We start from the raw sequence: 27,568 nt of genomic DNA on the forward strand, positions 1-27,568 counted from the left end.
CTCTTCCCCACCATATGTCCTTCTACCAAGCTGAAGAATCCCAGCCTATAGTTTTTCATAGTACAGTCACTACAGTGATTACTGTACTTTCACTACAGTCTGTTCCCATGTCTCTGAGCATCCTTACTGCCTGCCTCCAAACCTTCTTCCATTCTCTATTACCCTTTCTGAGGTGAAAGGACCAGAACTGTATGCAGACACTGGAAAATATTTAAACAAAGTGAAGCCAGGCCTAGGAAAGTGAACCAAAATTCTTACAAGCAAAACTGTGAGGCTCTTTGGAGGAGAACCAAGAGGGCAGATAGAACTCTGCATGCAATGCTTTCTCATTTCTGTATCTGGCATGGAGGAGGCAGAAAAGGGAAAATACAAATAAGTGAACTCAAAGAAAAATTAAGCAGCTTGGATGGGGATGTAGCAGAGGAGAGTTGGTCATGGCAGTGACCTGACAGGCTGCAGGAGGAATTGAGATTATGAAAAACACTCCAAACCTTGTTTGGCAGGCAAGAACAACAGAAATTTTGTGTCAGAGGACATCTAGAGCCCTGTGTCCATTCTTCAGCACCAAGAAACCGTCTACAAGCATCCACACCTGCAGGGAATAGAGCACCTGTGCAGCTTCAGGTCCCCTGCCCACGGCATCGTGCCAAGGCAGTGTGGGTCCCCACCTCAGGAGAACAGACGGGAATCGGCACCCAGCCTGTGCACGTACTAACACGACTCAGAGCCGGCGTGCGACGCATTCTGCTCACCCGCTCCTGGCTGGTGGCAAGTCAAGCTGAGATCTGTGTGGTTGCTATGGAGAACTGTAGCTAAATGCACAAACAAGTGCCAAACAGTGGTAACTGCTCAGGGGGATTTAGAGATTCCGGGCTTTACGTGTTGCTGAGGGATGGTATCCCTTGGGGCATGGAGGCTTTTTTTAGCCTGCCGGGAAATCCAGCGCGGGACCTACTATACTTTGTATGCCAGATCCTCTGTGATGCACAAACTGGCCCTCTCCGTCATGGATTTCTGCTGGGGAGCTATTTGTTTTTCTCCATCTTAATGCTTTGGCACGATCTTACAATGTATCTAAGCAGCCAAGGAGGCTGCTAGCGGCAAAGCTGAGACTGCACCAGATGGACAGTGTAGACCCACTCGTCAGCTGCTGCCAAAGCCAAAGCCGAGAAGGCAGCGAGATTCCCACAAGGCAGCAGCGGGAAGGGGAGCCCCGGCAGCGTGTGCGAGGCGGCAGCGCCCTGTGGGGAAGCAGAAGGGGGTTTGCACAGGCAGCTGCCTGCCGTGCTCCGCGCCGGGCTCCCGGGTGCTCTGCCGGCAGCCTGGCTCGGTGCGTGGCGCACGAGTGCCGTGTCCAGGCCGGCGAGGGCTGCCCCCATGTCCCGGCGCGGGCACCCGGCTGGGCACCGGGTCCCGCGGCGGGCTGGCCCCGTGGGCCCCGGGGGAATGCCTCGCAGCCCGGGCCCGCGCGGTGCTGCACAGGACGAAGTCCCCACGTCACCGGCGGCCCCGGGCTCCCCAGGCTGCGGGCCAGCCCCGCGGAGCAGCTCCGCCTTCCCAGCGGCACCACGCCGGGCCGGGCCGGGCGGAGGCGGCCGGGCGGCGGGGCGGGCGCTGGGGGCCGGGCCGGCCGCGGCCCGGGCGGGGCTGGGCGGCCGCGGGCGGGCGGAGGCGGGAGCGGGACCCCCAGGGCCGGAGCGGCCGCAGCGCCCGGAGCGGGCCGGGAGAAGGTAGGGACCCGCCGGAGCGGCTGGGGGGAGCCGGGCGCTCACCGCCCGCCGCTGCCCGGCTTGGCCGCTGCCCCGCCGGCCTCCCCCATCCCGCGGCCGCCCCCGGCCTGCGCCTCCGCCGAGCCCCGGCGCGGCCCGGCCCCCGCCCCGCCGGCGCCTCCCGCCCTCCGCACCGGGCCCCGCTGGCCACGGGCACGGGGGCTGCCTGTGCCGGGGGCTGCCCTGGGCCGCGCTGGCCGGCGGCGGCTGCCCCAGGCTGGGGTGCTGCGAGCTCGGGGGGTGCGCTCCCCTCGTGCCAGGCGCGCCAGGGCAGCGTGTGGCCCTCCAGCCCTGCGTGCCCAGCTGGGTGCTCGCTGTGCCCCGTCCCACTGCACACACTCTGCCCTGGGAGCACTTCGGGCACCTGGGCAGCGTGGAGCAGCTGTGCGATACCGCGGGAGCCGCCCGTCTGCTCCCCACATTGCACTTTGTGATTGTGGGCTCTCAAGCCGTGTCTGTTCAGGCAGTGCTAACCCGGGTGGTCGCCACTAGGCAGGCAGGCAGCTGCTGGTAGCTGGTGCTGCCTGGACAGCTTGTTGCAGGAGAGCACCTGGCCCTTTAGAAATTATGTGGTCGTCCCACGGTGGTTTGGCAGCGGGAGTTGGAGTTTTTGCGCCCGTGAGGGTGGCACAAGTAGTTGTACACAGAGAGCAGGAGCTCAAGGCTGCAGCACTGTGCCTTTCCCGGGTGCTCCTCTGAGGGCATTCACTCGGTTCAAGGCAGCCTGAAAAGAGAAACTTAAAAGAATTCTGTTTGTTTTCACTCTTGCAAACACAAATCCCTCTTGCAACACTGGCAGCCTGGCCCCATTGCCTTGACACTGGAGGTGTCTCCTCCAGTGGCCCTGCCAGGGGATGTAGGCTTGGGTCACCCTCAGAATACTCTTGAGAGGCAGCTGCTGCTCCTCTGCTGTCCCTTTGTTGACCTTAAGTGGTACCCCAGCTGATCCTGTCCTTGATGTAATTTGGCCTTTGGGCTCAAACATCTCTGCTGCTGTTCCCGCTGTTTGAAATTCTCTCTCCACTTCTGGCCTTCCATTCTTTCTGTAGTACCTAGGAAGCCTGTAGTTGTGTTATAAACGTCTGCTTTAACATTTTTCATGATTCCATAACTTTCAGTTTCTTCTGAAAAGGCTTTTTTTCCCCTTGCCTCTGCTTCCACAGAGATTTTATCTCTTCATCTGAAAGAGTTCACAGATACAGAATTTGCAGTTTTGCAGATGCTTTGCCAAATACAGCCTCTGTACCGTGCTGTGAGACGTCACCATCATCCCCCTCATCTTGACTCACTCTGGCTGTGAGTCGTGCTGGGCAGTGTCTAAATGCGTCCTGCTTGTGTGTGAGGCCTCCATATCACTGAGAGTGCCCACGTCTCTGAGCTGGCCTCCACTTTCTGTTCGTGAGATCCTCTCTTCTCTCAGGGCCAAAGGTTTCAGTTCTCTTCAGCTGCTCTGCTTAGAATTAGCAATGACATTAAAAACTAGCTTGAACATACAACAGTTTTAAAGCACTGTTGATAATGGGATGGGAGGAGCTGAGCAGTAGGGACCGAGGAAAGGAGTGATTTTTAGAGCTTTACAGGGCACCACCTCTGCCAGCTCTCATGGGAACCATGGCTGTGTGACCTCTTGGGGTTCTGAGTGCAGATGAGGTGTCCCTGCAGTGCGTGACCTCAGACGGACTTTGTGACAGTGGTGATGTAACCTTAGGTGGGACAGCCTGACTTGTGCTTACCTCAGCACTTCACTGCCTTAACTGATAATTTCCCCTCAACCTCTAGCAAAAGTATATTTCTAATCACATTACTCAACCCCACTTCTGAATGACACAGATTTTACTTTGTCTTATTTTTAGAACTTTTTTGTGGGGAGATGAAATTTATTGCTTCCTTCTCAGGAGCACCCAGGGACTCTGAAAGGAAAAGGTCCAGGTAGCAGCAGAGTCCCTGCTGACGATTGAGGTTCTTTGCAGATACAGTACAGAACAGGAGTCATGGTGAGCAAAGAACAGAGTTTCCAAGTCAAAATTTCAAGTAATTTCCAGATCTCTGGACTCCCCACCCAGCAGCCAAAGCATCATAATGGGCTTCTGTCCAAAAGTTATCTTGAAGAATATTGTTCAGGGTGCAAAATCAAGTGCTGCAGTGTTGAGGAATGTCCTTGTAGCCCCAGTTCAACTTGTTTTGAATATGTACTCAAGGTGTAATGACTAATTTTGTAATTGTATGCTGCTTACTACCTGTAGCCCAGCCACAGGTACTGCACATCAATGGTGATTCTGCTCTTGGGGTTTTGTCTGTTCCTTATTCTAAGTTGTATAATTTTAGCCTGTCTGCAAAACTGGGAAAAGACGCAACCATGTACCTTGGGGTGGGAGAAGACAGGACTTTGTAACACAGTCTAAGGTGCGTGCTGCCACAGCATACAGAATTTGGGAAACTCTGGTCTCCCAAGCTGGTGTTCTGGCCTTTGCACGCTTGGCACCCCATTGCCAGAGATTAAATATCCATCACAGTCATCTTGCTCACATGTTGTGGCAAGGTGTTCTGCTTTGCATTAAAAATTGATGCTGTGCTCTAGTTTCCAGATCATTTTCATTTGCTTGCCGTCTGGCTCAGCAGGAGCTCCTCTTGCTTCCTTGCCACGCCACTCTTAACCCACACAAACACCACAAGCCTGCCCTCAGACATGTCCTGCAGCAGAGCAGGTGAGAACACTGACAGCCAGAGCCCAGCTGGAGAGAAGTAGTGGTTTGAATGACTTGTTTGGTATACTGCAGAGCTCCTGTGCCACACAGGTGTGGTGGGAGGTCAGAGCTTGCTTAAGCAGCCCTTTACTTGATAGTCCTGGTTCTTCAGGGGTTGGTGATCCAACCAAAAATGTATTCGTATCAATGATTTTTGATATATCAGGTCACAGACAAAGCAAAAGAAGCTATTTCTTTTTAGAGTGAGAAGATGCCTCTTCCTCCTGGGAGCTATGTGACGTTAGCAGGTGGAGTGCAGAAGAGCTCTCATGTTTCCCACTTTGTGAAGCTCAGCTGGGGAACTCTGGGATCTGCTGGGACAAGCAGCGTGTCCTATCAAGAAGCTCCAGTGATCAGCATTCCCTGGTGGGAGAAGGCTCCTCTCCTCTGCACCATCAGCTGGGGGTTTGCCCTGCTTGTTGCGTTGTCCATTCTGTCGGGATTCACAGGATCAGCTCTGCATTTGCTGGAGCCACAGTCCCAGCATTGGCACCATCTGGCTCAACAGGGCATTGTTTATTCCACCCAGGAATGTGCAGGCGAGCAGGGACCTCGGGGAGCTTTACAGAGCAACATGTTCTGCTCTGAGCAGGGAGAGGGAGTGTGGGTGGCCACAGCTCTGAAGGCTGGTGGGAGCAGTCAGGGTGTGCTGGTGTGCAGGTAATGTCCTCTCCTAGAAGTATGAATGAGGACAGGGCAGGCTGTGCAGATGCATTGGGGTATGGAGGAGGGAAGGAGGGCTGTCCAGATTTGGAGAACACAGGGAGGAACGGAGGAAAAAGGTAGAAATATCTTAGTACGTAGTTAATAAGCTTCTGTTCTTGACATCAATGGTGTGAGAAGCCAAGCGTAACTGCTGGTTCCTCCCACTGTGTGCTGGGTACTAATCCTGCAGCCTAGAGCACAGCAAGAGCTGCAGCAGATCTCTTGTCAAAGCCAGTCCTCCAGCAGCTGAAGGATGCACTGAACTGAGGGGTGTCTCTGTCACTGGGGTGGACTGTGTTTTCAGTGAACAGACACTGAGCTACAATGAGTGGAAGGGGGTATAAAAAGACCTAGGTGAAATGCAAGGTGTTTTTCAATTTTTAAGAAGATCACTGACAGCATTCATTTAATAATTTTAATATTAATTTCTCTAGTATTTTTGTGACAAGCTTGTCTTTGTACATTTCTGGGAATATGACCATTTCTGGTCTGCTGCTCATGCAGGTTCTAAAGTTTTTACAGAGATTGAGACATCCACTGGACAAGAATCCACTTGTCCCTCTTGTGCAAATCCTGCATGCCTGTGGAAGCCCACATGGCATATTTTGGTGTGTTTGGTGAGATGTTAGTTTTTCAGTTGCAGTGCAGTCATACTCTCCATAGTCAGTTCTAACAGTGCTGCTTCTTGAGTGAGAAGCTGGAATGTATTATTTAGTGGAGAAATAAGTGGCAATAGCACCTGTTAAGTTTGGTTTCCTTGCTGCTTAATTTGTGGCATCCGTCCGTTACTGTTTTTTATCTCATGGTCTGAGCAGTGCTTTGGGATAGGAGTGGATTAGCTGCCCTCAGACCCTTTGGGTCTCCCTTTTTGCTGGGGTTGTTAATACGTCTTGTAATCAGCCTAAATGGCCTCTTCACATTGCTGCCTTATCTCTTAAGTGCTTAAAATCCTTGCTTCAGTATCTTTACTAGTCCTGCCTCCGTCTAAGTGATGGTACTTCTAGCAAGTGCCTGACAATTACATTTGATGCTGGTGAGTCCATTATTTGGGATTTCTTACCCTGCACAATTTCAGCTGTGAGAAGAGCAGAGATAGAAGAAGTTGTCAGACTCTGTGTGCAAATGCCACTTCTTGGCTGACCCAGTCTGTGCTGAAGATCTCAAAACAATATTGTAACAGAGTTAATAGTTATCATTTCATTCTGGTCCCTGCTTCCATCAGCCCACGCTGGACCAGATACACTCCAGAGCTAATTGCAAAATGGGATAAGCAGTCTTCCATGAAGGTGATGTTAGTGTGTGCTGAGCATGCATGCATGCGGACTAGGGGCAGTGATTAATGTCCTGGGAATCCACTCTCTGCCTTGCTGCACAATGCTGTTGTGTCAGGCCCAGAGCTCGGCAGCAGGCAGGCTGTGGTCAGGCGCCAGGAACACGTTACCTGGTTTGTGCAGGATCAGGCAGTGAGACAGAGCCTGTGTGTTCTCAGCAGGGCGAGTTCCTGCTGCGCCACAGCTTCATACTTGCACAGTGAGGCTCTCTTTGGATGCGGCTCTGCTGCTGGGCGGGGGCAGGAGCCCTGAGATCCACAGTCCTGAGCTCCCCCAGCCTGAAATCCCAGAGTTTGCTCGGTTGTGGCACAGCTCTCCCTCCTTCCCTCTGGCAGGCAAGGATCACCCATCCTTGAGGTGAGAGGTGCTTGGCCAGCTGTCAGGAGCCGTGACTCACAGGGGATCACAGGCGGAGCCCTGCTCTCCTTGCAGTCTGCTTTTCCTTCTGGAGCCTCTGCGTGAGCTGTTGCTGAATGCTTGTTTTCTAGGGTGGATCTGGAAGAAGGTCGGGTCCACTATTAAGAGTTGGAAGAGTATGAAGAGTTGGACTCAGTAAGTTTCCAGTCTGGAATATGCTGGGAGGCTTCCTTCTCTAGGTGGGGGTTTGTAGAAAAGTTTGGCAGGCAGCACTACAGGGAGTAAGACAAGGCCAAGGCCTGGAAAATGTAATATTTTGTGTTCAGTTCATGTCATGGAGCAAGCAAGCTCCACAAGACTGATTCACTACTTGCAAATACAGGGGCATGCTGTGTATACTCCAGTGGAGTCAGGGAGTGATCTTGCTCTTCTTGGTACTGCTGAGGGAACATGAGCCTGTTGGGATTCTTTTTTTGGCAGTTTCAGAAGTTGCATCACACTTTCTTACAAGTTGCCTCTCAGGGAATGCTTTGGACATGAGTAGGTTAGTGGTTTATTATAACTGTAATTAATATATACATGCTGGAACTATTGCAGTCCTGCCTGTCCCTCTCTATCTTCGTCTCATTGGAAAATCTTGCACATTTTAATGATGAGTCCTCAGAGCTGCAGGTGTGTTAAAGGAAGTGACACTCCTGTTCTCATGGGTGGAATCAGTGGCAGGGCTGCATTCTCAGCACCAGTGACTGTAGCAAAGCCAGGTTTGAGTCTGCAGCACACTTACTGTAAATCTTTGCATACCTCTGCCTATTCTTACATTACATCTATGACAGAAGACATACAAGAAATCTCACTGTACCATCATGTGCTCCTGGAGAAACTACCCCAAGGCAGCAGTTATGCCTGCAATATGTTTTTCCCTCTTTGTCCAGTGCTGCTGTGAATTTGAATATTCAGAGTATGGCAAGGATTTCTGGGAAGCTGAGCTCAGCTGGCAGCCTGTCTGGGGGTGGAGGGCAGCCTGGGTGCCTGCAAGGGGCTGCTGCTGCTGTGCCTGTTGCTCCTGCTCCTGTTCCCATGAGAACATGCAGCAGCACGCCCCAGGCACCCCACCTCAAACAGCAGAAGGATCCTTACTTGTCTTTAGTATTTTTAAGCTAATTGATAGCTCCTCCATCTTTTTCCATGCTCCACATGGTCATGTTTTTAATACTGTTACTCCTTCTGCCTCAGTGAGTTTCTGCTATCCTGAACTGCAGCTCTTTGTGCTCCTGATTCACTCCAGTCCATTCATCTCTTTTTGGTGGCAGAGTGCTGTCTGCTGCTGGATATTGGGCTCTTTGTTTGTACAGCCAGCACAAAGCTGGTGACAAAGGGACAGCCTGTGTCCCAAGGAGCCCACGTGCGATGGGGAAGGCAGTGGAGAGCAGTAGGAGTGACAGACAGACAGGATGGCAGAGGTGAGGGTGGCCAGGGGCACAGCATGCTGGCTGCAGCAGAGGAATGGCTGGGGGCGGGGAGAGACGTGATGAGGAAGCTGTTCCTGCTGAGTACAGACCCGCTTTGTTCCCAGGAGGTGAGTCGGACTGGATAAACAGAATGGTCCCGTCAGCAGAAAGCCTTTCCCTGCCTGGATCCCCCACTGGCACTCTCACTGGAAGTTGGCTGCACCTCATTAGCAGGGACATATTTCTCCTGCCTGTGTTAGCTTCCCCTCTTCCTGACTCTCCGGGGCTCAGGTGGGCTGTGTGTGGCTGTACGGGAAAGGCTGTCCCTGGGGGGGCCGTGTGTTTGTGTTTTGTTGAGTTGTCACTGCTCTCTTTCTGGCCTTGGCTGGGCAGGGGGTTGGCAAGCCGGGCTGACATGGGACAGGTGTCAGCGGCTTGGAGCGCAACTGCTCCCGGTGTGCTTGGAGCGGGACTGGGGAGGGAGGAGAACGAGTCCCACGGCAGGGAAGGTGTGTCCAAACGGACAGAACAAGGCTGGGTGTGATGTGGGAGGAAAGCAGCCCGTGCCAAGGGCGCTGGTGGCGAGGACGCCGATGTCCCAGTGTCGCAGAGGGCAGGGCTCTGAAAGCACCACCGAGAGGTGTTGGCAGTGCTGTCCTGTGCCTGGATTTGCAGTGGGTCTGAAAGTGAAAGCAAACTCACTGTTCTGAGGTGAAAGTGAGGAATTCTGGTTGCTTTGGATGGATGAACCTTTCTGTTCCCATCCTGAGGAATTTGGGAGGAGGCAAAGGAGCAGCTTAAGCTGCAGGACTGCTGCTGCCTTGGTGCGCTGTATTTCCTTGACAGTGAGACTGAAAAGCAGAAACTATACAGAAGAGTGTGCTCAACAGCCACTTCCAGACTAAGGGGGAATCCAGGACATAGCCCTTGACAAGGAGGTCTTTGCCTGCTTTCAAGTCTCCTGCCAGGAGGAATTTTAGCCTTGGCTCCCAGAACCTTGAATGGGGTCCGTACCCTCATCTCAGTCTGACTTCTGCCAAGAGCCATGGTGGGGCCACCCAGGGAATGTCTGAGCCAGGTACCTAGAAGGCAGAAAGGATATTTCCAGTCAGGTCTGAGAATGAGGATGGTGGTATGAGCTTGCCTGAGTGGACTTTGTGCCTCTTCTCTTGCTGGGCCAGAATTATGGTGCTGGTTCAGCATGCAGTTCCTGTGGCCCTGAGTGGTGGCATGGGGAGGGGGATTCCTGTGCCCATCCTGCCAGAGAATGTGTGGTGGGACGTGCAGGTGGGTGGTGCTGGCTGCCCACCAGGCCCTGTCAGGCTGAGCTGTGCCCCACATGTCAGGGAAATGCTGAGCTTCCTCCCCTCCTCTTGCTTCCTTCCTGACAGGAATTCACTTCCAAATTTCTTGCTGCTTGTCCCCCCTCTTGCAACACAAACACATGATCCTGCAGAGATAGCCACAGGGGTGGGACAAGGCAGGTTAGACCATGAGGGCTGCACTGCTGCGGCCCCTTGGCTCCTGCAGCGTGTGGCAAAGGGTTGGCAGAGAGCTCAGGACAGGATCTTCCCACATCTGCCTCTGTGCTCAGGAAGGGCTTTACTTCCTGTGCTTATCTCTGATAATTTCAGGTGTTTCTGGGTGCTGACAAATTTCTCACCGTCTCAGCCTTAGGCACTGACCTGCCTTCAGACCCTGCACAATGGAGGCTGGCTCTGTGGTGCGGGCAGTCTTTGATTTCTGTCCCAGCGTCTCTGAAGAGCTGCCCCTCTTCGTGGGAGATGTCATCGAGGTGTTGGCTGTGGTGGACGAGTTCTGGCTCCTTGGCAAGAAGGAAGGTGTCACAGGTAAGAGCTGGAAATGTTTACACCTGGGTCTGTACAAGTGCCAGCTAAATGTGCGCTCCATGAGCACGTCTTCCCTTGGTGGGGAAGGACCTGATTTGATTTACTAAATCTTTCATGGGCTTTGATTGGGACTGAGAGTACAAGTTGCCACTGGTCTCCTGCCAGCTTTGTGTCAACTATTCAGACAAGCTTGTGTGTTGTTTTTTGAGAGAGGTTAGTGGAGAGTCAGTTCTCGAGGAGTTAGGAGCTTCACAATACTGGTTGTTCCAGTCTCTGTGGAGAGACTGCCCATTTCCTGGCTAGTTTATGTGCTGACCTGCTGTGGCAGTGGAAGGGGAGAAAGGAAACAGATGCACTCAGAGTGGAAATACATCCACTCTGGAAACGAGTCCAAGTGACTTTGTCAGTGGAGATAGAACAGTGACCATGTGTCCCCCCCAAGCCCTCTGACTCAGCCCCACTTCCTCCTTTCTGCTTCAAAGCATCTTCCTGCACAAATTGCCATCAATATCTAGGTGCCTGGAATGGTGTACAAGTCTCTTAAACCTTTAGGGGGGTGTGAGAAACCTGTGAAGCAGCAGAATGCTCTTAGTGAAACACTAAGAGTCTGGTAGTCTCTGTTTAGGCAGCTCTTTCTCATCTTAATCCTGATGTTAGGATGTGTGAGCTTTGGGGAGATGAAAGCCAGGCCACTTCAAAGCATAAGCCTGCCTCTGTCTTCAGCAGAGGGTGGGACTGATTTCATCCCTGCCTGTAGAGATGGGGCTGCTGTTGTAGCAGCAGTCTGGCCTCTCCTGACAGCCACAAGCTGTGTACTGTCTGAAACAAAGGTGGACAGCAGCACTTCCCTCCTGTGCTCCATGTGACTGATAAGTGGCATTGAATGAGCATGTGCCTGATCCTGTTGCTGCTGCTGAAGTCACCGGGCAAGGATTATGTGTGCAGTTTTCAACAGAGTTTTGTCTCCCAGCATAACTGGTGAGGTTGTTATAAGAAGATGAAGCTATTAAGGAATAACAAACAGATGTGTGTCATAGCTCAAAGATAAGAAACATGCTGAAGTCAAACTGAATGTTTTTAATGACCTTTAACTCAAAACCCAATTGCATTCCTGCTTTCCCTTGGAACAGCTGTTGTAGTTTTCTGCCCAGCTTTCTAAGTTAAAGTTATAGGGAATTGAAAAAGCACTTTAGAAGCTGTGGAGGTGTTGCAGCCTAGTACTCATTACTCTGTGGAATAATTACTGCAACTCCATTTACAGTAATTCCTTTTTTACAGCATTATGTTGTTTCCATGTACAAAGCAGGAAACTGAGATAAGGAAAAAGAGAATTGGTTAAAACTGTGAAGGAAGCAGCAGAGAATAGCAAGTGTCAAATTGCCTAATCACAGTGTAAAGCCCTGGGTGTCTAGGATATGGCGTTTCCAGGTTTTATTAGAAAATATTTGGTCACCCAGAGGCTATGCTAGGTGTGGTACTAGCCCATACTTCATCATATCCTCTAGCCTCAAATTATATAAGAAAGACATTTTTAGTGGCCTTTGCAGTGGGCTATGCCATGTCATGTGCTCTCAGAACTGAAATTAGTATCTGATGGGTATCATCTGGTGGCCAACAAATGTGCCATGGTGAAACAGATACTCAAAATGACAGTGGGGAAGGTCCCTGGAGTCCCAGCAGTTATGAAGCTGTGACAGAGCCTGTGACTCACAGGTGTGGCCGTCCCATTCAGGGTGGCAGCCTGAATTCTGTGCTGAGGCTGCACAGGGGCCAAGCCCTAATGGAGGAAGGAGCAATAAGTGGATTTGCCCAGTCAGAAGACAATGCTCCCATGATCCAGCAGTACTGGATCCCTTAGTCCTCACCATGGGTCTGAGTTGGGAAGGAAGCAGTAAGGGCAGAGAAAGCCCAGGCTGTCTGTTCCTGGAAGCTCCATGCTGATGGCACAGTCCCAGTAATGCACACAGCCTGTGGTTGCCTGGAGTGAGCCAAGGGCTCAAAGCTTTTTGTTCTCTGTTAGCTCTTAAGTACTTGAAACCCCAGGAATTCCTGGCTCCCAAACTTGTTCTTCTTTCACCAGGCTATTGAGGCACCCAGGGTAACTGGGTATTTTCCTTTAGCAAGAGACGAATAGATCCCAAAAACTGGAAGGAGGGTGGAAATGGTGGTGGGTCACAGGAAAGACTCATTGCTGACAACTCACTCTCCTTTTAGGGCAGTTTCCTAGCAGCTTTGTTGAACCTGTGGATATTCCCCCTTTGAAGCAGGGAGAAAAACTGCTTGTTTGTACCAATGACTTCACATCTCAAGAGCCAGGGAGCTTGTCGTTGCAGAGAGGTAATCTCCATTCCCTTCCTTTGCTTTGCACCTCAAAAGCCTCACCTGTCCTTCTGGATGGATGAACCTAGTGACAGCATCCTGCCTAGAGTGACAGAAGAAAGAGGTGAATCTCCTAATTCCTCATGACATGGGTCATGTCAAATCCACCATGGTCCTCTAGGCTTCTGCCACTTGGATACAAGTTTCTCATGATCAGTCATTACTCATGAAACTCCAAAAGTTGGCATCACCTGATCACAGTAAATTTACAGTTGCCTCTTAACTGACCTCTAATCTCCAAATCTTAGACTTGCATTTGGGGGAGAGTGAAAGTTTCGATGCACCTGCACGGCTTTGCAGTGCAGCTGTATATCTGAGGTGTACAAGAGGGTGCGGATACTTCATGCCTTAATCCCATCCTGTGCTTGTGTGCATCCCCAGCATGCACTGTGCTATAACAGAGTGCCAGTCCTCACCCATAGCCAGGAGGGAACACGGGGAGGCAGGAATAAGAGGTGGGAAGCAATAACGAGAGCAGTTTTGAACTGTTGTGTCTCATTCCCTGCAGGAGACTTGGTGATCCTGGGGGGGTCCCTGGCCTCCAGCTGGCTCCAGGGCCGAAGCAGCTGGGGTTCCAAGGGCTTTTTCCCCTCATCATGTGTGAGGGAGCTGTGCCTTTCAGTTCGGAGACGTCAGCTGTCCCAGAGCCCTCTCCTGGAGGTGCCTGCCTACTCCTTGGGCCAAGCCCAGGCCCTGATGGACCTGTCTGCTCAGCTGGAGGAGGAACTGGACTTCAGGGAAGGGGATGTGATCAACATTATTGGTGTCCCAGAGCCTGGCTGGTTTGAGGGTGAGCTCAGAGGCTGCAGGGGCATCTTCCCAGAGGGCTTTGTGGAACTGCTTACTCCTCTGCGAGCACCGGGAACCTCAGTGGATCCAGAGCCCGTGGGGACTTGTGACACCAATGGGACAGTAGAGATGCCCCACAAAGATGACAAGGAGCCAGGGAGTACTTATGGTGTTGCCCTCTATCAGTTCCAAGCCCTGGAGCCCAAGGAACTGGATTTTGATGTGGGTGACAGGATTCGGATTGTAGGCATTCTGGAGGATGGCTGGCTGGAGGGAGAGCTGAGAGGAAGACGTGGCATCTTTCCACACAGATTTGTGAGGCTGGAAGCCTCTGAGGCTTGCTTGGAAAAGGTGAGTGCTGGGGATCTGCAAGATGCAGGCAGTTGTGGATTGAACATCCATCAAGATCCAGAAATCACTTGCTCTGAAACTCCTCCTTTGCACCAGAAAGACAGGGAAAAGGAGGATGGCTTGGCTGCATATCCTGAGCCTGCCACCATTTTGTCTCACAAGGCAGGGAGGTCAGAGGGTCCTCTTGGCACTGACTTGAGACAGCACCAGGCCTTTCCCAGCACAGGACACCAAGAGCCACATCCCAAAGGCACGGTGGGCTCGGTCCCCTCTAACCACACAAAGTCAGTCAATGGCATTCACCCCTCTGCTCAGCTGCCTCCCCCACAGGGCAACAGGCCTGGCCAAGCAGGTGAGCTGGAGCCTGGGGGGACTATTTCAGCCACCTCAGGAAACTCAGAAACTCACTCCCTCCCTAAGCATGATGGAGACAGCCCCACTGTGCCCTTGCAGGCACCCCACTTCCCCCAAAATCCTTGCAGGAGCCAAGCGATTTCATCTGCTAATAGCTGGGCAGCATCCGAGCCCCAGGAGAGCCAGAGCAGGACCCAGGACCTAGACAATTGGATGGACAGTAAACTGGCGAAGTCTAAGCCCTGTCCCAGCTTAGCAACTGCCCAGGTGAGCCTGGACACACGGGCTGGGAGCTGGGGGGAGTGCTGCCCTGTTGCAGTGCAGGGGGACAGCTGCACAGACCTGGACTCCAAACTGACGGAGCAGCTGGCCCAGTTTGAGAAGAGCCTGTCAAGTACTGGTGCAGAGCAGGACAAGGTCTCCCGTCACTTCTCCATCTTGGACTACAGCTCTGAGAAGGACATTGTCCGTGGGTCTCCTGAATCTGTGTCCCACTCCAGGCAGGCAGAGAGGAGAAGGGCCTTGAGGCCACCCCCTCCTCGGCCCAGCAGCCTCATGACAACGGCTGTGCAGGTGCAGGGTGGCCAGGTGCCCAAAGGCAGGGCTCTGTCCTTCTCAGTCAAACCCTCCCGGCCTGCGCCCCGGCCTCCATCCAGCAGCCAGCGGAAACATGTGGCCCCTGCACAGCCTCAGCCCAGCACCCCAGAGCAGCGGGTGGAGGAGGGATGTGAGGACTTGACACAGGCAGGATCAGCCTCCTCCAGCTCCATCCTGCTGACTAGAATTGGAGAGGTGGAGAGAGATCTGGAGGCGTACAGCAAGACCCGTGCCGAGCTAAGCCTGATGCTGGAGGAGCAGCAGGATGAGCTGGTGAGAGCAGAGACCATGGAAAACCTTGATTTCTGTGACTCCAACATTGAGAGCCTCAGCATGGAGCTGCAGGAGTTGAGAGGTGAGTCTACCACAGTGTGGGACGGGGAATGCTTCAGGAGCACAGGTGCCTCTGCTGTTTTACAGACACTGTTGAAGGCAGTCTTTTAAACCCTTTAATTCTTGATTTTGATAATTTTGTAAGTACTGTTGCATATATCATCGTGATTTTGCCTTGGAGAATCACTGTGTCTTTCTCTGGATATCCTTTTGCCTTGATCTTCCCCAACCCCTTTTCCTTCCAACTCTCCCATCTCTTCCAGCCCCACCATACATCCAGAGTTTTCATCTCATCTACTCCCATACATCCATGATGGAAAGCAAAACCACTGCTGCTGCAGTTCCAACCTCCCTGCCTCATCCCCTCTTATCTGTAGGGGAGAGAGCAGCAACTTCAGGGTGGCTTTGCTGGTGTTCCTGCAGTTGAGATTTGAGTTGGCATCAGTGCTGTGACTGCTCTCAACCTGTCAGGGCACTGGGTTTCCTGTGCTTTCTTCTCTGGTGCTGATACAGACCTGTGGGGATTTATTATTCATATGAGAAGGGGTGCACAGAAGGGGACTGAACCTGACTTGGGGTGGGATGGATTACTGGGCAAAAAGTAAAACCTGCCCCTGTACTCCTGCCATCCATGAAGTCCAGGACAAGAAAATAGGACTATTCTGTTGGTAACAGACTATTTTGTTGGCAGCAAAGAACTTACAATTGTTGCATATCTGTAGCTGAAAATGTGACTTTTGTTCTTGCACCCCAGAAAAAAACTACTCAGAAAAGAGGAATTTCCCATGATTATGTATCAGCACATTTGGTCTCTGAAACCTGAAGATGCCATGTAAAGATCAGTGCTGTTAATTATGTTACATTTGATATTACAGTAGACAAGTGGAAAGATGGAATCACGTACATCTTCTCCCACAGTTCCTTCCCAGGCTTCTCCCAGGAGCTCTGACACTGCAGTTCGGTTACTGAAACCCACGACGTGCAGGAAATGTGGGCACTGCATGCGGGAGATGGAGTGAAATGCCAGCTCCTGCTGGGAGTTACTCACTCTGACTTCATTGCCTCCATCCTCCCACTGCTTAATCAGCACTGGGGAGCCCAGGCACTTGCTGCACGATCATGTCAGAGGCAGAGCACATGGCACTGAAGGCTGGTATGGCTGCACCAGGAAAACAGGGTGACAAACAGCCTTCCTGTCAGTGGTGTGCAAAAGGGATGCTTGGGAGGAGGCCTAGAGGATTTGAAGCTAGACAAAATAACTTGAAGGTAGGAAGAGGAAAGTCTAGGCTGAATCTCAAGGGAAATTTTCTGATGGGATGGCTCTTGCTGGGAAGTGTCTCCTGCTGTCCCAGTGCTTCCTGGCAGAGGACTGATCCTATGGAACCTGTTGGTTCCTGGAACTAGAAGTTTTAGGCAAGAACTAATGGACTATCCTAAGGCATCCTCAAGCTAGTATCCTTTCAGTAGTCCTAGGGGATTTTTCTCCCATTCAGGAGACCTCTCTAGCCATGTGATAAAGATGCGTTCTACCCAAGCTCTGCCATGTCCCTTCTGACGCATCTGAGTGTGGCCAGAGAGCCCATCTCTAGTGCAGCAGGCAGAACAGTAATTTGGTGTTGCATCAGCTCAGCAAAACGTGTTTGTGGCATGCCTGAGGCATGACCTCTGCCTAACCACTGTTAGGAACAGGGAGACACTGGAGGCAGAAAAGCTCTCACTAAGATTTGACCAGCAACCAAAGCAGGGCAGGCATAGTCTTATAGGGGAAATAGTTGATAGTGGGGAATCCAGCCCTTCAGTGTATCTTTTGGTAAGCCAAAGGAAGAGTAGAAAATACATGGTTTTCTACAGTAAATGTTTAAAATAATCAGGTTGCTTTTTTGGTGTGTCTTATGAGCACGCTGGGGTTTTACTGATCACCAGGCTGGGGCAGGATTAGCACTTGCTCTCCTGCAGTTGGAGTAGAAGAGTCCATTGGGTTTATTTTTGTGTTCTACCAGCTGAGGGCATGGGCTCTGCGTTCCTAGCAAGTGTTGCAAGAACCTGAGACATGGATGACATCTACAGACTCTTGCACTCTCTGTCAAGGGCATGCAGTGGCTGTCTCTTGGTTTCTTATAGGAGCTCTGTGTTTGGCATGGGAAATTGGGAATATGTTGTGCCCTGCAGTGAGAAGCATTACTGGAGTGTGTATTTCTCTAGCCTTCTGGAAACTTATTTGGTGTGTTGGCACCAGACTCCATAACCCGAGTAATCCCTTCGAGCCTGTTCCTGTCAGCAGGTGGACCAGCTGTTCCCCCTGGAGCAGGGAACCATGCAGCTGTGACTGCATGGCACTGTGGAGGCACTGGTCCGTCATGCAGGGAGCAGCTCCTCTCCTGAGCTTCATATGACTGTGGTGAGGGCTGGGAAGAGGGTGGGCTCAGCATCAGGGTTGAGCCAGGGGCAGCCTGAAGGCCTCAGTTTGCCCCAGCAAAGTATGGAGCAGAGTCCAGCCTCTTGTAGACCACGTTGTTTCCTCCATGTCATCAGGGGTGGAAAGAAGAAGATCTAGTAGAAGATCTGGTATCCCACCTTTGCTCTGTGGCTTCCTGCGGTCTCACACATGCTCTGTTTCCCTTCCCTGAGGACATTGGTCTCAGGGCAGGGCCTCTGCACGCTCCAGTGCCCTCCTCCTCCCTGCCTCAGAGCTGCCTGCGGAGAGGTTTTGGCAAAGCCGCGGAGCCGGTTTGGGCGGTGCAGGCCTGCCCAGCCTGGCTCCCCTCCTCGCTCGCTCGGGGCTGGTTACTGATTACTTTGGGCAGCAGGTGGAGGAGGCCAGGGCTGCCAGCGATTGGGCCCCTGCCTTTGCTGGCTGGTTTCAGGAAGCAGCACCTGCGCTTCACTTGGGAGGGAGTGCTGGAGCAGAGTGGAGGAGCGCCATCAGCCTGGGGCTGGGCTCTGGGAGCAGAGGGTGAGGGGAGCCAGCCCCTGTGCCACACCCAACAGGACTATGTGCACCTGTCCTTAGAGGAAACGCTGCATGGAGGATCCGAGACAGGAACCGCGGCTCCTCAGCTGGGAATATGAGGATTGTTGTGCTGTACGGAGACGGGACCTGGCCGGCTGCAGCGACAGACCCAGGGCGACAAGGAGGCCGTACCCGGGCAGCCGAGGAGCAGACAGTGGCTGGGACAGTTCCAGGAGACAGGAGGACATCTCCGTGGACCAACAGAGCAGGAATGGAGACTGCAGAGGTTTTTGGAAAGGACAGATGCAGTACATGGACTGCAGGAGAGCAGACAATGTTTGGGAAGGCAAAAGACAGGATATAGAGGACAGAAACTACAGGGTGTGTGAGAGGGAGGGTGTTCAGTACAGAAACTGCAGTTCTGAGATAAGAGGAGGGCGGAACAGAGAGGACAGAGTACCTGGGCAGTATAGGGAGAGAGGAAGGCAGTATGGAGAGGATAGAGGCCTTGGAGACTGTAGGGAGGGGGGAAGGTGGTATCAGGACTATAGAGATCCTTGGGACTACAGTGAGCATGGAAGACATTATAGGCACAGGCAAGAGAGGAACTCTGGGGAGTATAGGGAGAGGAGAAGGCAGTATAGAGAGAATGAAGGCAATCAAGTATGTAGGGAAGGGGAAAAGTGGTATAGAGATGATGGAGGCCCTAGAGCATATAGAGAGCAAGGAAGGCCACATGTAGGTGTCAGGGACCAAGTAGATGAAGAAGACAGTGAACAGCACAGGAGGCCCAAAGGCCATGTCATGGACCACCGCAGTCCAGACAGAGGTTGTGAAGTTCCTGCATTTGCAGTCAGGTCCTCAGAGGATGGTAGTGTGAACCTGGGGTCAGGTACCTGCTACACACAGTTCGAGACATGCGTCATTGACTCCGACGGCTGTGGGGAGCTGGAAGGAGAAGCCCCAGGGCCTGGGAGGCCAGCCAAGAGCAGCAGCAGGGCAGCAGAGCACTCGAGGGTACGCAGGGGCCGGCCCGACTGGAGCAAGGTCTGGGAGCAGGAGGCCGAGGAAGAAAACAGGGTGGGCTCTGTGCTGCAGAGAAACAGCTTCTACAGACGGACGGCTCCCAGTGCCCTGCGGCACTCAGAGTTTGTGCAGACCAGGAAGAAAAACTCAGGTACACAGGGAAATGGGGGGGCCATTCCCTTGGGTGTGCCTTCACCCTGCCCTGGCACCAGGGCAGCGCCGGGAGTCTGGTACATGTGGGTGCCCAGCACAGCCAGCCTCTCTCAGGAAGGCTCCTCCCTGGCACTTAGTGAAATAGCATCATGGTTGTCACCCCTCTGTGCAGCCTCTGCAAGGGGATTTTGCACAGGCCCAGGTGGGAGGGAAGCACAGATGACACAGACTCAAGGCTGTCCTTTCTGTTGCTCCTGCATGGTTTTGGTACACCCTAAAACTTGGGCCCTGGTTTGTCTGCTCTCTCAGGGAGAGGGAGAGATGCTGGGGTTATTCCCACTGCCTCTTTATAACCCAGCATTAATAGATTCTGTAGGAACCAATTCCTAACCCTGAGCGTGAGTATGGCAGCTGTTCACAGGCAGCACAAAGCAGGAAATAGAGGAATCTGTTGAAGCTCTCAGACATATGCAGAGAGCAAGTACTCAGAGTTGCATAATTCACCTGGGCAGGATACCCAGGCGCCTGCGTGTTGGGGGGCTGTCACCAATGGCAATCTCTTGCACCGTCACCTCTCAGTACTGCAGTGGTCCTTTGTCTGTGCTACAATAGTTGCATGCCCTGTGTCCCGGGTCCCCAAGCCATCTCCAGGTCTCCAGCCCCATCAAATAACACCCTGGAGCTGCAGAATTACCAAAGTGGAAGGCTTAGGCTGTCTTGGTGAAATCATTCCCTTGACACTGTGGCTGTGTCAGAGTCAGCTGCAGACAGATTTGTGCAGCTTGGCTTGATGGTGCGAGAATATTGGTGGGGGTTGAGGGGAAGTGGCAGCAAGGTGCTGGGGCCTGGGCAGAGGGACAGAAGGAGCCCTTCTTGATGGACAGGCCTCCATGTGTCTGAAAACTTGCTTGTTCCTGTGCCCTTTCTGCCAGCATCTGCCTCATGTAGCTGTGTGTGTGAATTCTCCATGAAGTGGAATTGAAATGGAGAGGAAAACTGCAACAGCCAAAGTGATGGCAAAGCTGGAGGCAGTGGCTACCTCTGCCTTAGCAAGAATTTGTCCTCTGGAGATAGTTGATTAAGCAGGCTCCAATGGCTGCATTTCTGCACTCTCAGGCCACCCTGTAAGGGTGGGACTTTGCTCAGCTGTGTCCCCGGGGTGAGGAAAGGGAGAGGGTTTGCAGTGCCAAGACGTCCAAAGGGCAGCAGGGGAGCCAGGAGGAGGCCAGGAACAGAGTGGGATGGGAAATGGTACACAAAGCCTTAGGAGGCTGGAGCAGTGCTGCTTCTCCAGCTTTTGCTAGAGTTGAAGGGACAGAGTGTGATGCCAAGTGAAAGCCTATGCTCTTCAGGATTATAGGATTCTTCTCCACTGTGGCAGGCTCAGGGGCATGAGAGGAGCTGTGAGAGGTGCAGGGCAGGATGCTCTCATCATCTGCACCAGTGTCTCACAGCAGAACAGGAGAGATGAAAGCTCCAGGTTTTTCAAACACTGTCTGTCCATCCTGTGGCCTTTTTCTGGCTGCAGTTGTCTGTTGCTTTCCCCCCCTTGCCCTGCTGGGGCACAGTGCTGGACCATCTCTCCTTGGCATGTACTGCTTTGCTGCTGTAACTGCCTCAGTGTGAGATCCCACCAGCACCTCCCCAAAAGAGCTCCCATTGTGCTTGGCAGCAGACACCTCCTGTGCAGCTGGCAGGGAAGAGTCAGCTCTGGTTCTCCCTCAGTGTGTGCTCCAGGCACTCTTTCTAATGCTGTTTATTTCTCTACCAGGTTCCTCCTCCATCCATGGAGTAACAGAATCTGTGACTTTAAAGCCTCAGTAGAGATCGCAGAATCATAGAATGGTTTGGATTGGAAGAGGGGCATCTAGTTCCAATGCCCCTGCCATGGGCAGGGATGCCACACTCTAGATTAGGTTGCCCAGGGCCCCATCTGGACTGCCTTGAATACTTCCAAGACAGTAGAGATGATCTTCTCTGTTCACAGGGTTATCACACTTCTTACAGATTTCTGTACAGTGTAAGTGGGTGACAGCTGCAGGGTTAGAGCACCTCTTCTGGGATAAGACTCAGATGTGACTGCCTGACACATCAACAGGAGAACCCACCTGTCATAGTTTTGGTGCTTAGTCACCATCATTCTTAAAGGTTTTGTGTGCTAATGTGTTGCATTTCAGCTCTGAACCCCAACCCTTTTCTCCTAAATTAGAGCTTTTTAGTTGATGGATATTCTTCTCAGGCAGGTACTGTAATTAAGTAATTTTTCAGTCTTCAATTCCTTGTAGTGAATGGAGTCTTAAAATACCCCTGTCAAAGACTCACAGGAAGACCTTTAAGTGTTTATTCTTGTTGATGCTCACTCATTTTTCAGTTCAGACTCTTTTAAAACAGTGGACTTCAGAGCTGGCTGAGGCATTCTGGGTGGGTGTCAGCACTAGTTTACCTTGCTATGCTCCTGTGCCCTTGTCCAAAACCCCAGTGGTCCTCTGCAACATTCAGGGAACTCCTGCTGAATTTTGTCTGATCAAGCCAAAAAATTACTGCCCAGAATACAGTCCTGCATGTGGCTGTGTTTCTTGTTCCCATTAATACAATAATGCATTTGTCTGCGTTAAACCTGCTTGGTTTGAATAATTCCATCTTATTCAGGGTACCCTGGATCACTCAGTGACTCATATGCCTCATCTTTATTTGTGATCCTGTTGAATTGATCCTCACTTCTTTACATGACAGCAGTGATTTTCCATTTGCTCTATTATGTGGGATTAACTAAATCCAGTCTCTGAAGAACCTGTTTAGAAATTCCTTCTTTTCTGGATAGTCTCCACTCCCCTGGCAGTGGATTTTAAAGGTAGGTTTTTTTGGTTTTTGGAGGGTTTTTTTGTTTGGGTTTTTTTTTTCCCTCTTTTTGCTTTTAAAAAGAAATGAGCAGAAAATTTATTGTATAACTCTACCTTTTTGCCAGGTTTGCCAAAAACTGTACTCTCTCTGCTTACTTGTGGGATTGTGCCATTGTAGGATTTCCTTTGTCCTGGATGGAAATAAAGGTCCATTATAAAGTAGCACTTTATTTCCTCATTTAAAAGATGAAAACTGAATTCTACCATCCATGGGTTTTTCTTGATGTCTTTCTTTTCTCATTTTTCAGTGGTGTGTCTGTTATCTCTTATCTGGCTTACTATGTCCATATATATATTTATATTTGCTGTCTTTATTGAAGCACTGATGCAGGACAGACTTTTCTCAGTACTGTTCTCTTCATGTTTTTTGGATTGTATATTTAAAACATCCTTTTAAAGAACTTTCAGCTTTCATTCATTTGTCCATCCGTGGTTTTGCTCACACTTCTGTTGATGTCCTGTCTCAGTTTTAGCAGTTTAGCTCTTTTACACCATCATATTGCTTCACTTTTTTCTGTGTCAGGGGTTGGAATCATTCTCTGCTCGCACTGAATGCCATGGGGCTGTCTGGGCAACCAGAGGCGGTTTGGGGCCATGGTTGTGGTCTTATCTGGCATAGAGACATCCCAACCAAGCTCTGCATTAGGCATGTTTGGGACACCAAGCCACTCCAATGACCCTGGAGAAGCATCCCTGTTCTGTCCCTGTTCAGCTCCCTGGTGTATTACCAATGTCTGGAGTAGGAGTTTTCACCCCAGCCAGATCCTGCTCCTGGCAGCCAGTTTAGCCTTTTGCTCAGATTAATTATTCCCTGCCCTAGTTTCATCACCCCCCCTCTCATGGTCGGCAGTGGCTCCTCCCCTCCTGGCCTCCACATACTTCAAATATTTGCAGCTGGTTTGTTTTGTCCTGAGTCACTGCTTGCCTGTGCTGAGCCGTGGGCCCGGGGCCGGGCTTGCCTGGCGGCTGGGAGCAGCTCTGCAGGAGATTGCTGGGATTGTCCTGGTCCCTCTCCAGGGAGCGTTGGCGCCTGCGGGATGCTGCCAGGTGAGCCCTGAGGAGCAGCAGCTGGGAGGCAAGGCAGGCATTTGGGTGAGCCCTGCAGCGTGGGGGACATGCATCCCCTTGGATCTGCTCTGTGTGGGTCAGCTCTGCTCAGGGAAGACCTCTAATTGCATGTGTGCTCCCACTAGGAGGTTGGGTAATGGCAATTCAAAGTTTTCGTTAATTGGAAGAAAGTTGATGACAGCGGCATTTCTCAGATGAGCAGGATGAGCTGTCAGATTGCAATGGCAAACGACAGCCTCCCCAGGAAGGGCAGAGGTGGGAGTGTGCTCCATCTTCACACCCCATTGCCAGGGCTGGGTTAGGAGCTGCTGCTGGGTCTCTCATGGGTCCAGCAGGGGTACTAGCATAGCTCAAAAGCAGGTGCTCCTGGGAGGCTGTCTCAGACCATTAAACCAAGGAGAAACAGGAGAACAGAATCTCTGAAAATTGTGATGGAGAACTTTGTTTTTGGAAATGTATTTCTGAATGCCTATTTGGCAACTGTGTCATGGGTAAATACGAATTTGTCACTGGATTGGAATTTGTTGGCTTCATTAAAAATACGAGTCATATTCCTGCAGGCCAGCAAAGCCCATTCAGGCTGTGGTGTATGTCTTAGCATCTCCCAAGGTGATGGGCATGATGAATCAAATTGAAAGGTAACATCTAAATAGAAAATCTGTGGAGAAAAATGGAGATGTATTTTAAAAATATTTACTAGGTGACCAAAATCCACAGCTGTGAAATTGGTGGGTTTAGTTAACTGCTTAATAAGCTTCATTTAGGGAAAGCTGCTATTAGACTTACAAGGATGTGTGACAAACAAGAAAAAATAAATTCATGACAATTAACAGAGATAGTATGAAATACAAAAAGTGAGAGTTTTTAAATGCATCAGAAACAAACACTAAGTAATACATATTGGTCACATGTAAGAGCCAAATATTACAAGATATAGATATAAGAGCCAAATAAATTCTGTATTTGAATATTTTGAGCTGTAAGTGTTTGGAAACTCAAAAACTTTTGAGTTAATTGCTGAAGGAGGGATAAACAACAAGAGTTCGAGGAGCCTTAACTGCAATGTAGCCTTGTTTTTGAAGGAGTCTTGAAATGTTCAGAAAGAGCAAGAAGGCCAGAGGAGAACTAATTTGTATGAGTTTTCAAAATCGTGCAAATACGGATACAGTGTAAGTGGGTAGAATTGATGTCCAGCATTGTGCCAGGTCATCCAGGCTGAGCTGATAACTACTGTGGCCTTAAAATCTGTGCAGGGAAGGTTTTAATTTCCCTTCCATAGGCAGGGACTTCAGACTTGCCAAAGAAGGGTGTCACGGAGCTGGCAATCTCACAAGTGTGGGTTGAATCCTTGCCACAGGGTACTTTCTGTAAGGGCCTGACCTAGATTTACTTGCCTGGGGTTTGCTTGGTGGAGCGTGGGGAGCTGCTGCATTTGCCAGCAGTGCTGGGCATCCCCAGCTCAGTTGAGGGGAGCTAGAGCCAAACACATGATGTGACTGCAGTTAGCTATGGCTAAGGCTGGGAACACAGCGGGGTTGTTTGGTGGTGCAGTAAACTCCCAAGGTGTCCTGTACAAAACTTAACACGGTGGCATTTTTCCTGGGGCTAAATATAAAATCCTCTTCTTTGACTGAAGAAAATGTAATCTTTTCCATTTGTCTTCCCAAATGCTGCTGTATGGGTCATTTCTGGCTGTGATTTTGGCTTGTCTTAATTTTCAAGATTCTTCCCAGCCCACCCCATGCAATAGTATTATCTCGCCACCCACCCCCTCTGGGTTTCACACACCTGTTCTCATTGCAAATTAACACCGTCCTCTTTGTTCCAGGCTGCCTTCCCACTTGAGCTTGCTCTCCTGCAAAACAAATGCCATGCCTTCTTTAAAATAACTCATTTGTTGTTAGTTCATTAACTCCCTGAGCTACTAAGACCTGCTGACTGTGTTATCTAAGTGTTTAGTTGTCCCTCCTGTACGTTTTTCTGCTCATATCCTGTTCAGGCTCCCAGTGCTGTGTCTAGGGATATCCCTGTGGGTATTTGTGGAGGACTTTGCACAGCAGGGGCCAGTCTGCTCCTGAAACTTTGCAAATGCTGTGGAAATACAAAGAGCAAAATAAGTTAAAACCCAGCATCTGTTCTGAGGCCCTCCTTGTGGATTCCTGCTGCATTTGAGTTGATAAAGTTCATCACTAAGGGCTGCTGGAAAGCCCAGAAAGGCTCTGATGGGGTTAGGCTTAAGGATACTTGCCAGTAGGAATCAGTGAGACCTTTTCTTCCCAGTGATTGCCTACTAAATGAAGTGCTGGTTGTGTCACTGAATCCTCCTCCATGGAGCTGGTTGTTTTGCCTCTCCCCAGGCTAGATTTCAAGGCAGGGCAGCAGAGATGCCAGCTTAGAGAGACAAATATCTTCCCTCCCACAATGAGGGCATCTGTGTTTCAGCTGGGTTTCCCATTTGCCAGGCTGGCACTGGGAATTATTTTGAAGTTGTTCTTTCTGCAGAGAGGCACAGTGGTTCATCCTCAGCCTGGATAACTGTAAGAACTTGCTGTTTGGTGCTGATGCTCCTGGTTTCTGCCGAGGCTGCTCTGCAATGGGAAGGGCCAAAAGGGCTGGCATGGTTTCAGATAATCATGGGCTGAGTCAGTGTCTCAGCTTGGGTGTCCTTTCTTTCTTGGATTGTTTCAGTATGAAGACCCTGGCCTGGGGGAGCAGCGGACTTAGGCTGAGCCAGCAATTTTCCCATCCCATGCTTCGTGCTGCTGTGCTGGGTGCTGCCATCACCCCACGGAGCATGGCTGGGGCTGCTTGCAGCCTGCCCAGCACCTGGGCAGAAGCACTGGCAGCAAGGGGGTCTCTTAGGGCTGTGCACGGTCGGTACTTTGGTACCGGGATAAGGGCTGTGCACAGTCGGTACTTTGGTACCGGGATAAGGGCTGTGCACAGTCCGTACTGTGGTACCGGGATAAGGGCTGTGCACAGTCGGAACTGTGGTACCGGGATAAGGGCTGTGCACAGTCGGTACTTTGGTACCGGGATAAGGGCTGTGCACTGTCGGTACTTTGGTACCGGGATAAGGGCTGTGCACGGTCCGTACTGTGGTAACAGGATAAGGGCTGTGCACAGTCCGTACTGTGGTACCGGGATAAGGGCTGTGCACAGTCGGTACTGCGGTACCGGGATAAATCCCAAGCCCTGCTGTGTGTCCCTGGGATTAAGCAGGGCTGAGCCTCTGTTGTCTGACGCTGTCACCAGAGAGGTCAGGGACCTCTGGAAGTGCCTGTCCTGCAAAAACATTCCTGGAAACGTTTGAACTGGGGCATGTCTGCAGCTCTAAAAAAAATTCTGCTGATGGAGGGCAGCTGGGGCTCCGTAGCAGACGGCGCATTTGTGAAATCAGCCATTGACATGAAGTGGGGTACCCGAGGCAGGCTGGCGCTGCAAGGGGCTCCGTGCTGCCCTGAAATGGGGGAGCCCCGAGTGTTCCTGGCCTGGAGGGGTGACCAGGGAGGTGCGCGGGGAGCACTGTGGCCGTGCTTTCGGTCCGGGGGTGCAGCCTTTAAAGGCAGGCAGGTGCGGCAGAGAGCGGCGGGGCCCAGGAATCCGCGGGGGATGAAATGTGTCAATGGAAGAGGAGGGGGCTGGGCCGGCCCGGGGCCGCCGGTGGCACAGAAAACCAGGAGGAGAGGCGGGCGCGGGGCTCCGGACGGGGCCGCGGAGGGCGGCCCGCAGCCCCGGGCCCTGCGGGCGGGGCGGCCCTGCTCGGCCGCGCTGGCCGGGCTCCAGCTCCGGGCTTTGCCCGCGGCAGCAGCATTGCCGTGCCCGGGGCCCTCCGCGGCCATTGAGATGGAAATGCCCCGGGCCTGGAGAATGGAGACCCTGTTCCCAGCCTGAGGGAGGGACGGCCGCCATTGCCGAGCGGGGGCTTCCCTCCGTGTCTGCAGCTCCCCGAGCCGCGGGGTGGGAGCGGAGCCGGGCCCCGGCCGGCAGCAGGGCACACCGTGTGGGGCAGGTTTGTTGCCCGCCGCGCCGGTGCCAGGGCTTTGCGGCGCCCCTGGTGCTGCGAGGGTGGGCTGTGGGAGCAGCCGAGTCTCCCTGCAGCCTGGGGATGGCCCCTCTGGGAAGGCCCTTGGACTCTCAGTAGTGCTGTTTCTCACTCTCATGGGTCACATGTGTAGCAGTGCCGGTGCTATTTGTCTCCTGTCGTGGTATCCTTGCTGGAGCATGCTGATGTCGATTATCTGTCTTGCAGAGATGACTCTCCTGTCCTCCCAGACACCATCCCTGGAGCCATCCTCGGCCGCCACCGAGAGCGCAGAGCAAAGGATGCTGGAGAAGAGGGCCAAGGTTGTTGAAGAACTGCTCCAGACAGAGCGGGACTATATCAGAGACCTGGAGATGTGTGTGGAGAGGATCATGGTGCCCCTGCAGCAGGCACAGGTAGGAGCTGGGAAAGGAGGGGAA

At 51.9% G+C, this 27,568-nt stretch overlaps 1 protein-coding gene across 9 annotated transcripts in view; it reads left to right on the forward strand.

The window, feature by feature from the left end:
• Positions 1-1,673: 1,673 nt before the first annotated feature.
• DNMBP (dynamin binding protein) overlaps positions 1,674-27,568 on the forward strand; it is a 34,856-nt gene continuing 8,961 nt past the window's right edge. Inside the window, exons 1-6 of one of the 9 annotated variants that reach the window (XM_030951408.1) lie at positions 6,846-6,906; positions 7,038-7,101; positions 10,026-10,204; positions 12,419-12,541; positions 13,092-15,029; positions 27,357-27,544. In XM_030951408.1, coding sequence (XP_030807268.1) covers positions 10,060-10,204; positions 12,419-12,541; positions 13,092-15,029; positions 27,357-27,544 — 2,394 coding nt within the window. In that variant the 5' untranslated portion in view covers positions 6,846-6,906; positions 7,038-7,101; positions 10,026-10,059. Of the gene's footprint in view, positions 1,731-6,845; positions 6,907-7,037; positions 7,102-8,254; positions 8,483-8,507; positions 8,646-10,025; positions 10,205-12,418; positions 12,542-13,091; positions 15,030-18,413; positions 19,135-22,930; positions 23,084-26,851; positions 27,117-27,356; positions 27,545-27,568 lie in introns of those variants that run through there. The other 8 variants (XM_030951405.1, XM_030951409.1, XM_030951406.1 and 5 more) reach the window with 8 other exon arrangements.

This window comes from Camarhynchus parvulus, chromosome 6, assembly GCF_901933205.1.
Source record: "Camarhynchus parvulus chromosome 6, STF_HiC, whole genome shotgun sequence".
Lineage (NCBI taxonomy): Eukaryota > Metazoa > Chordata > Aves > Passeriformes > Thraupidae > Camarhynchus > Camarhynchus parvulus.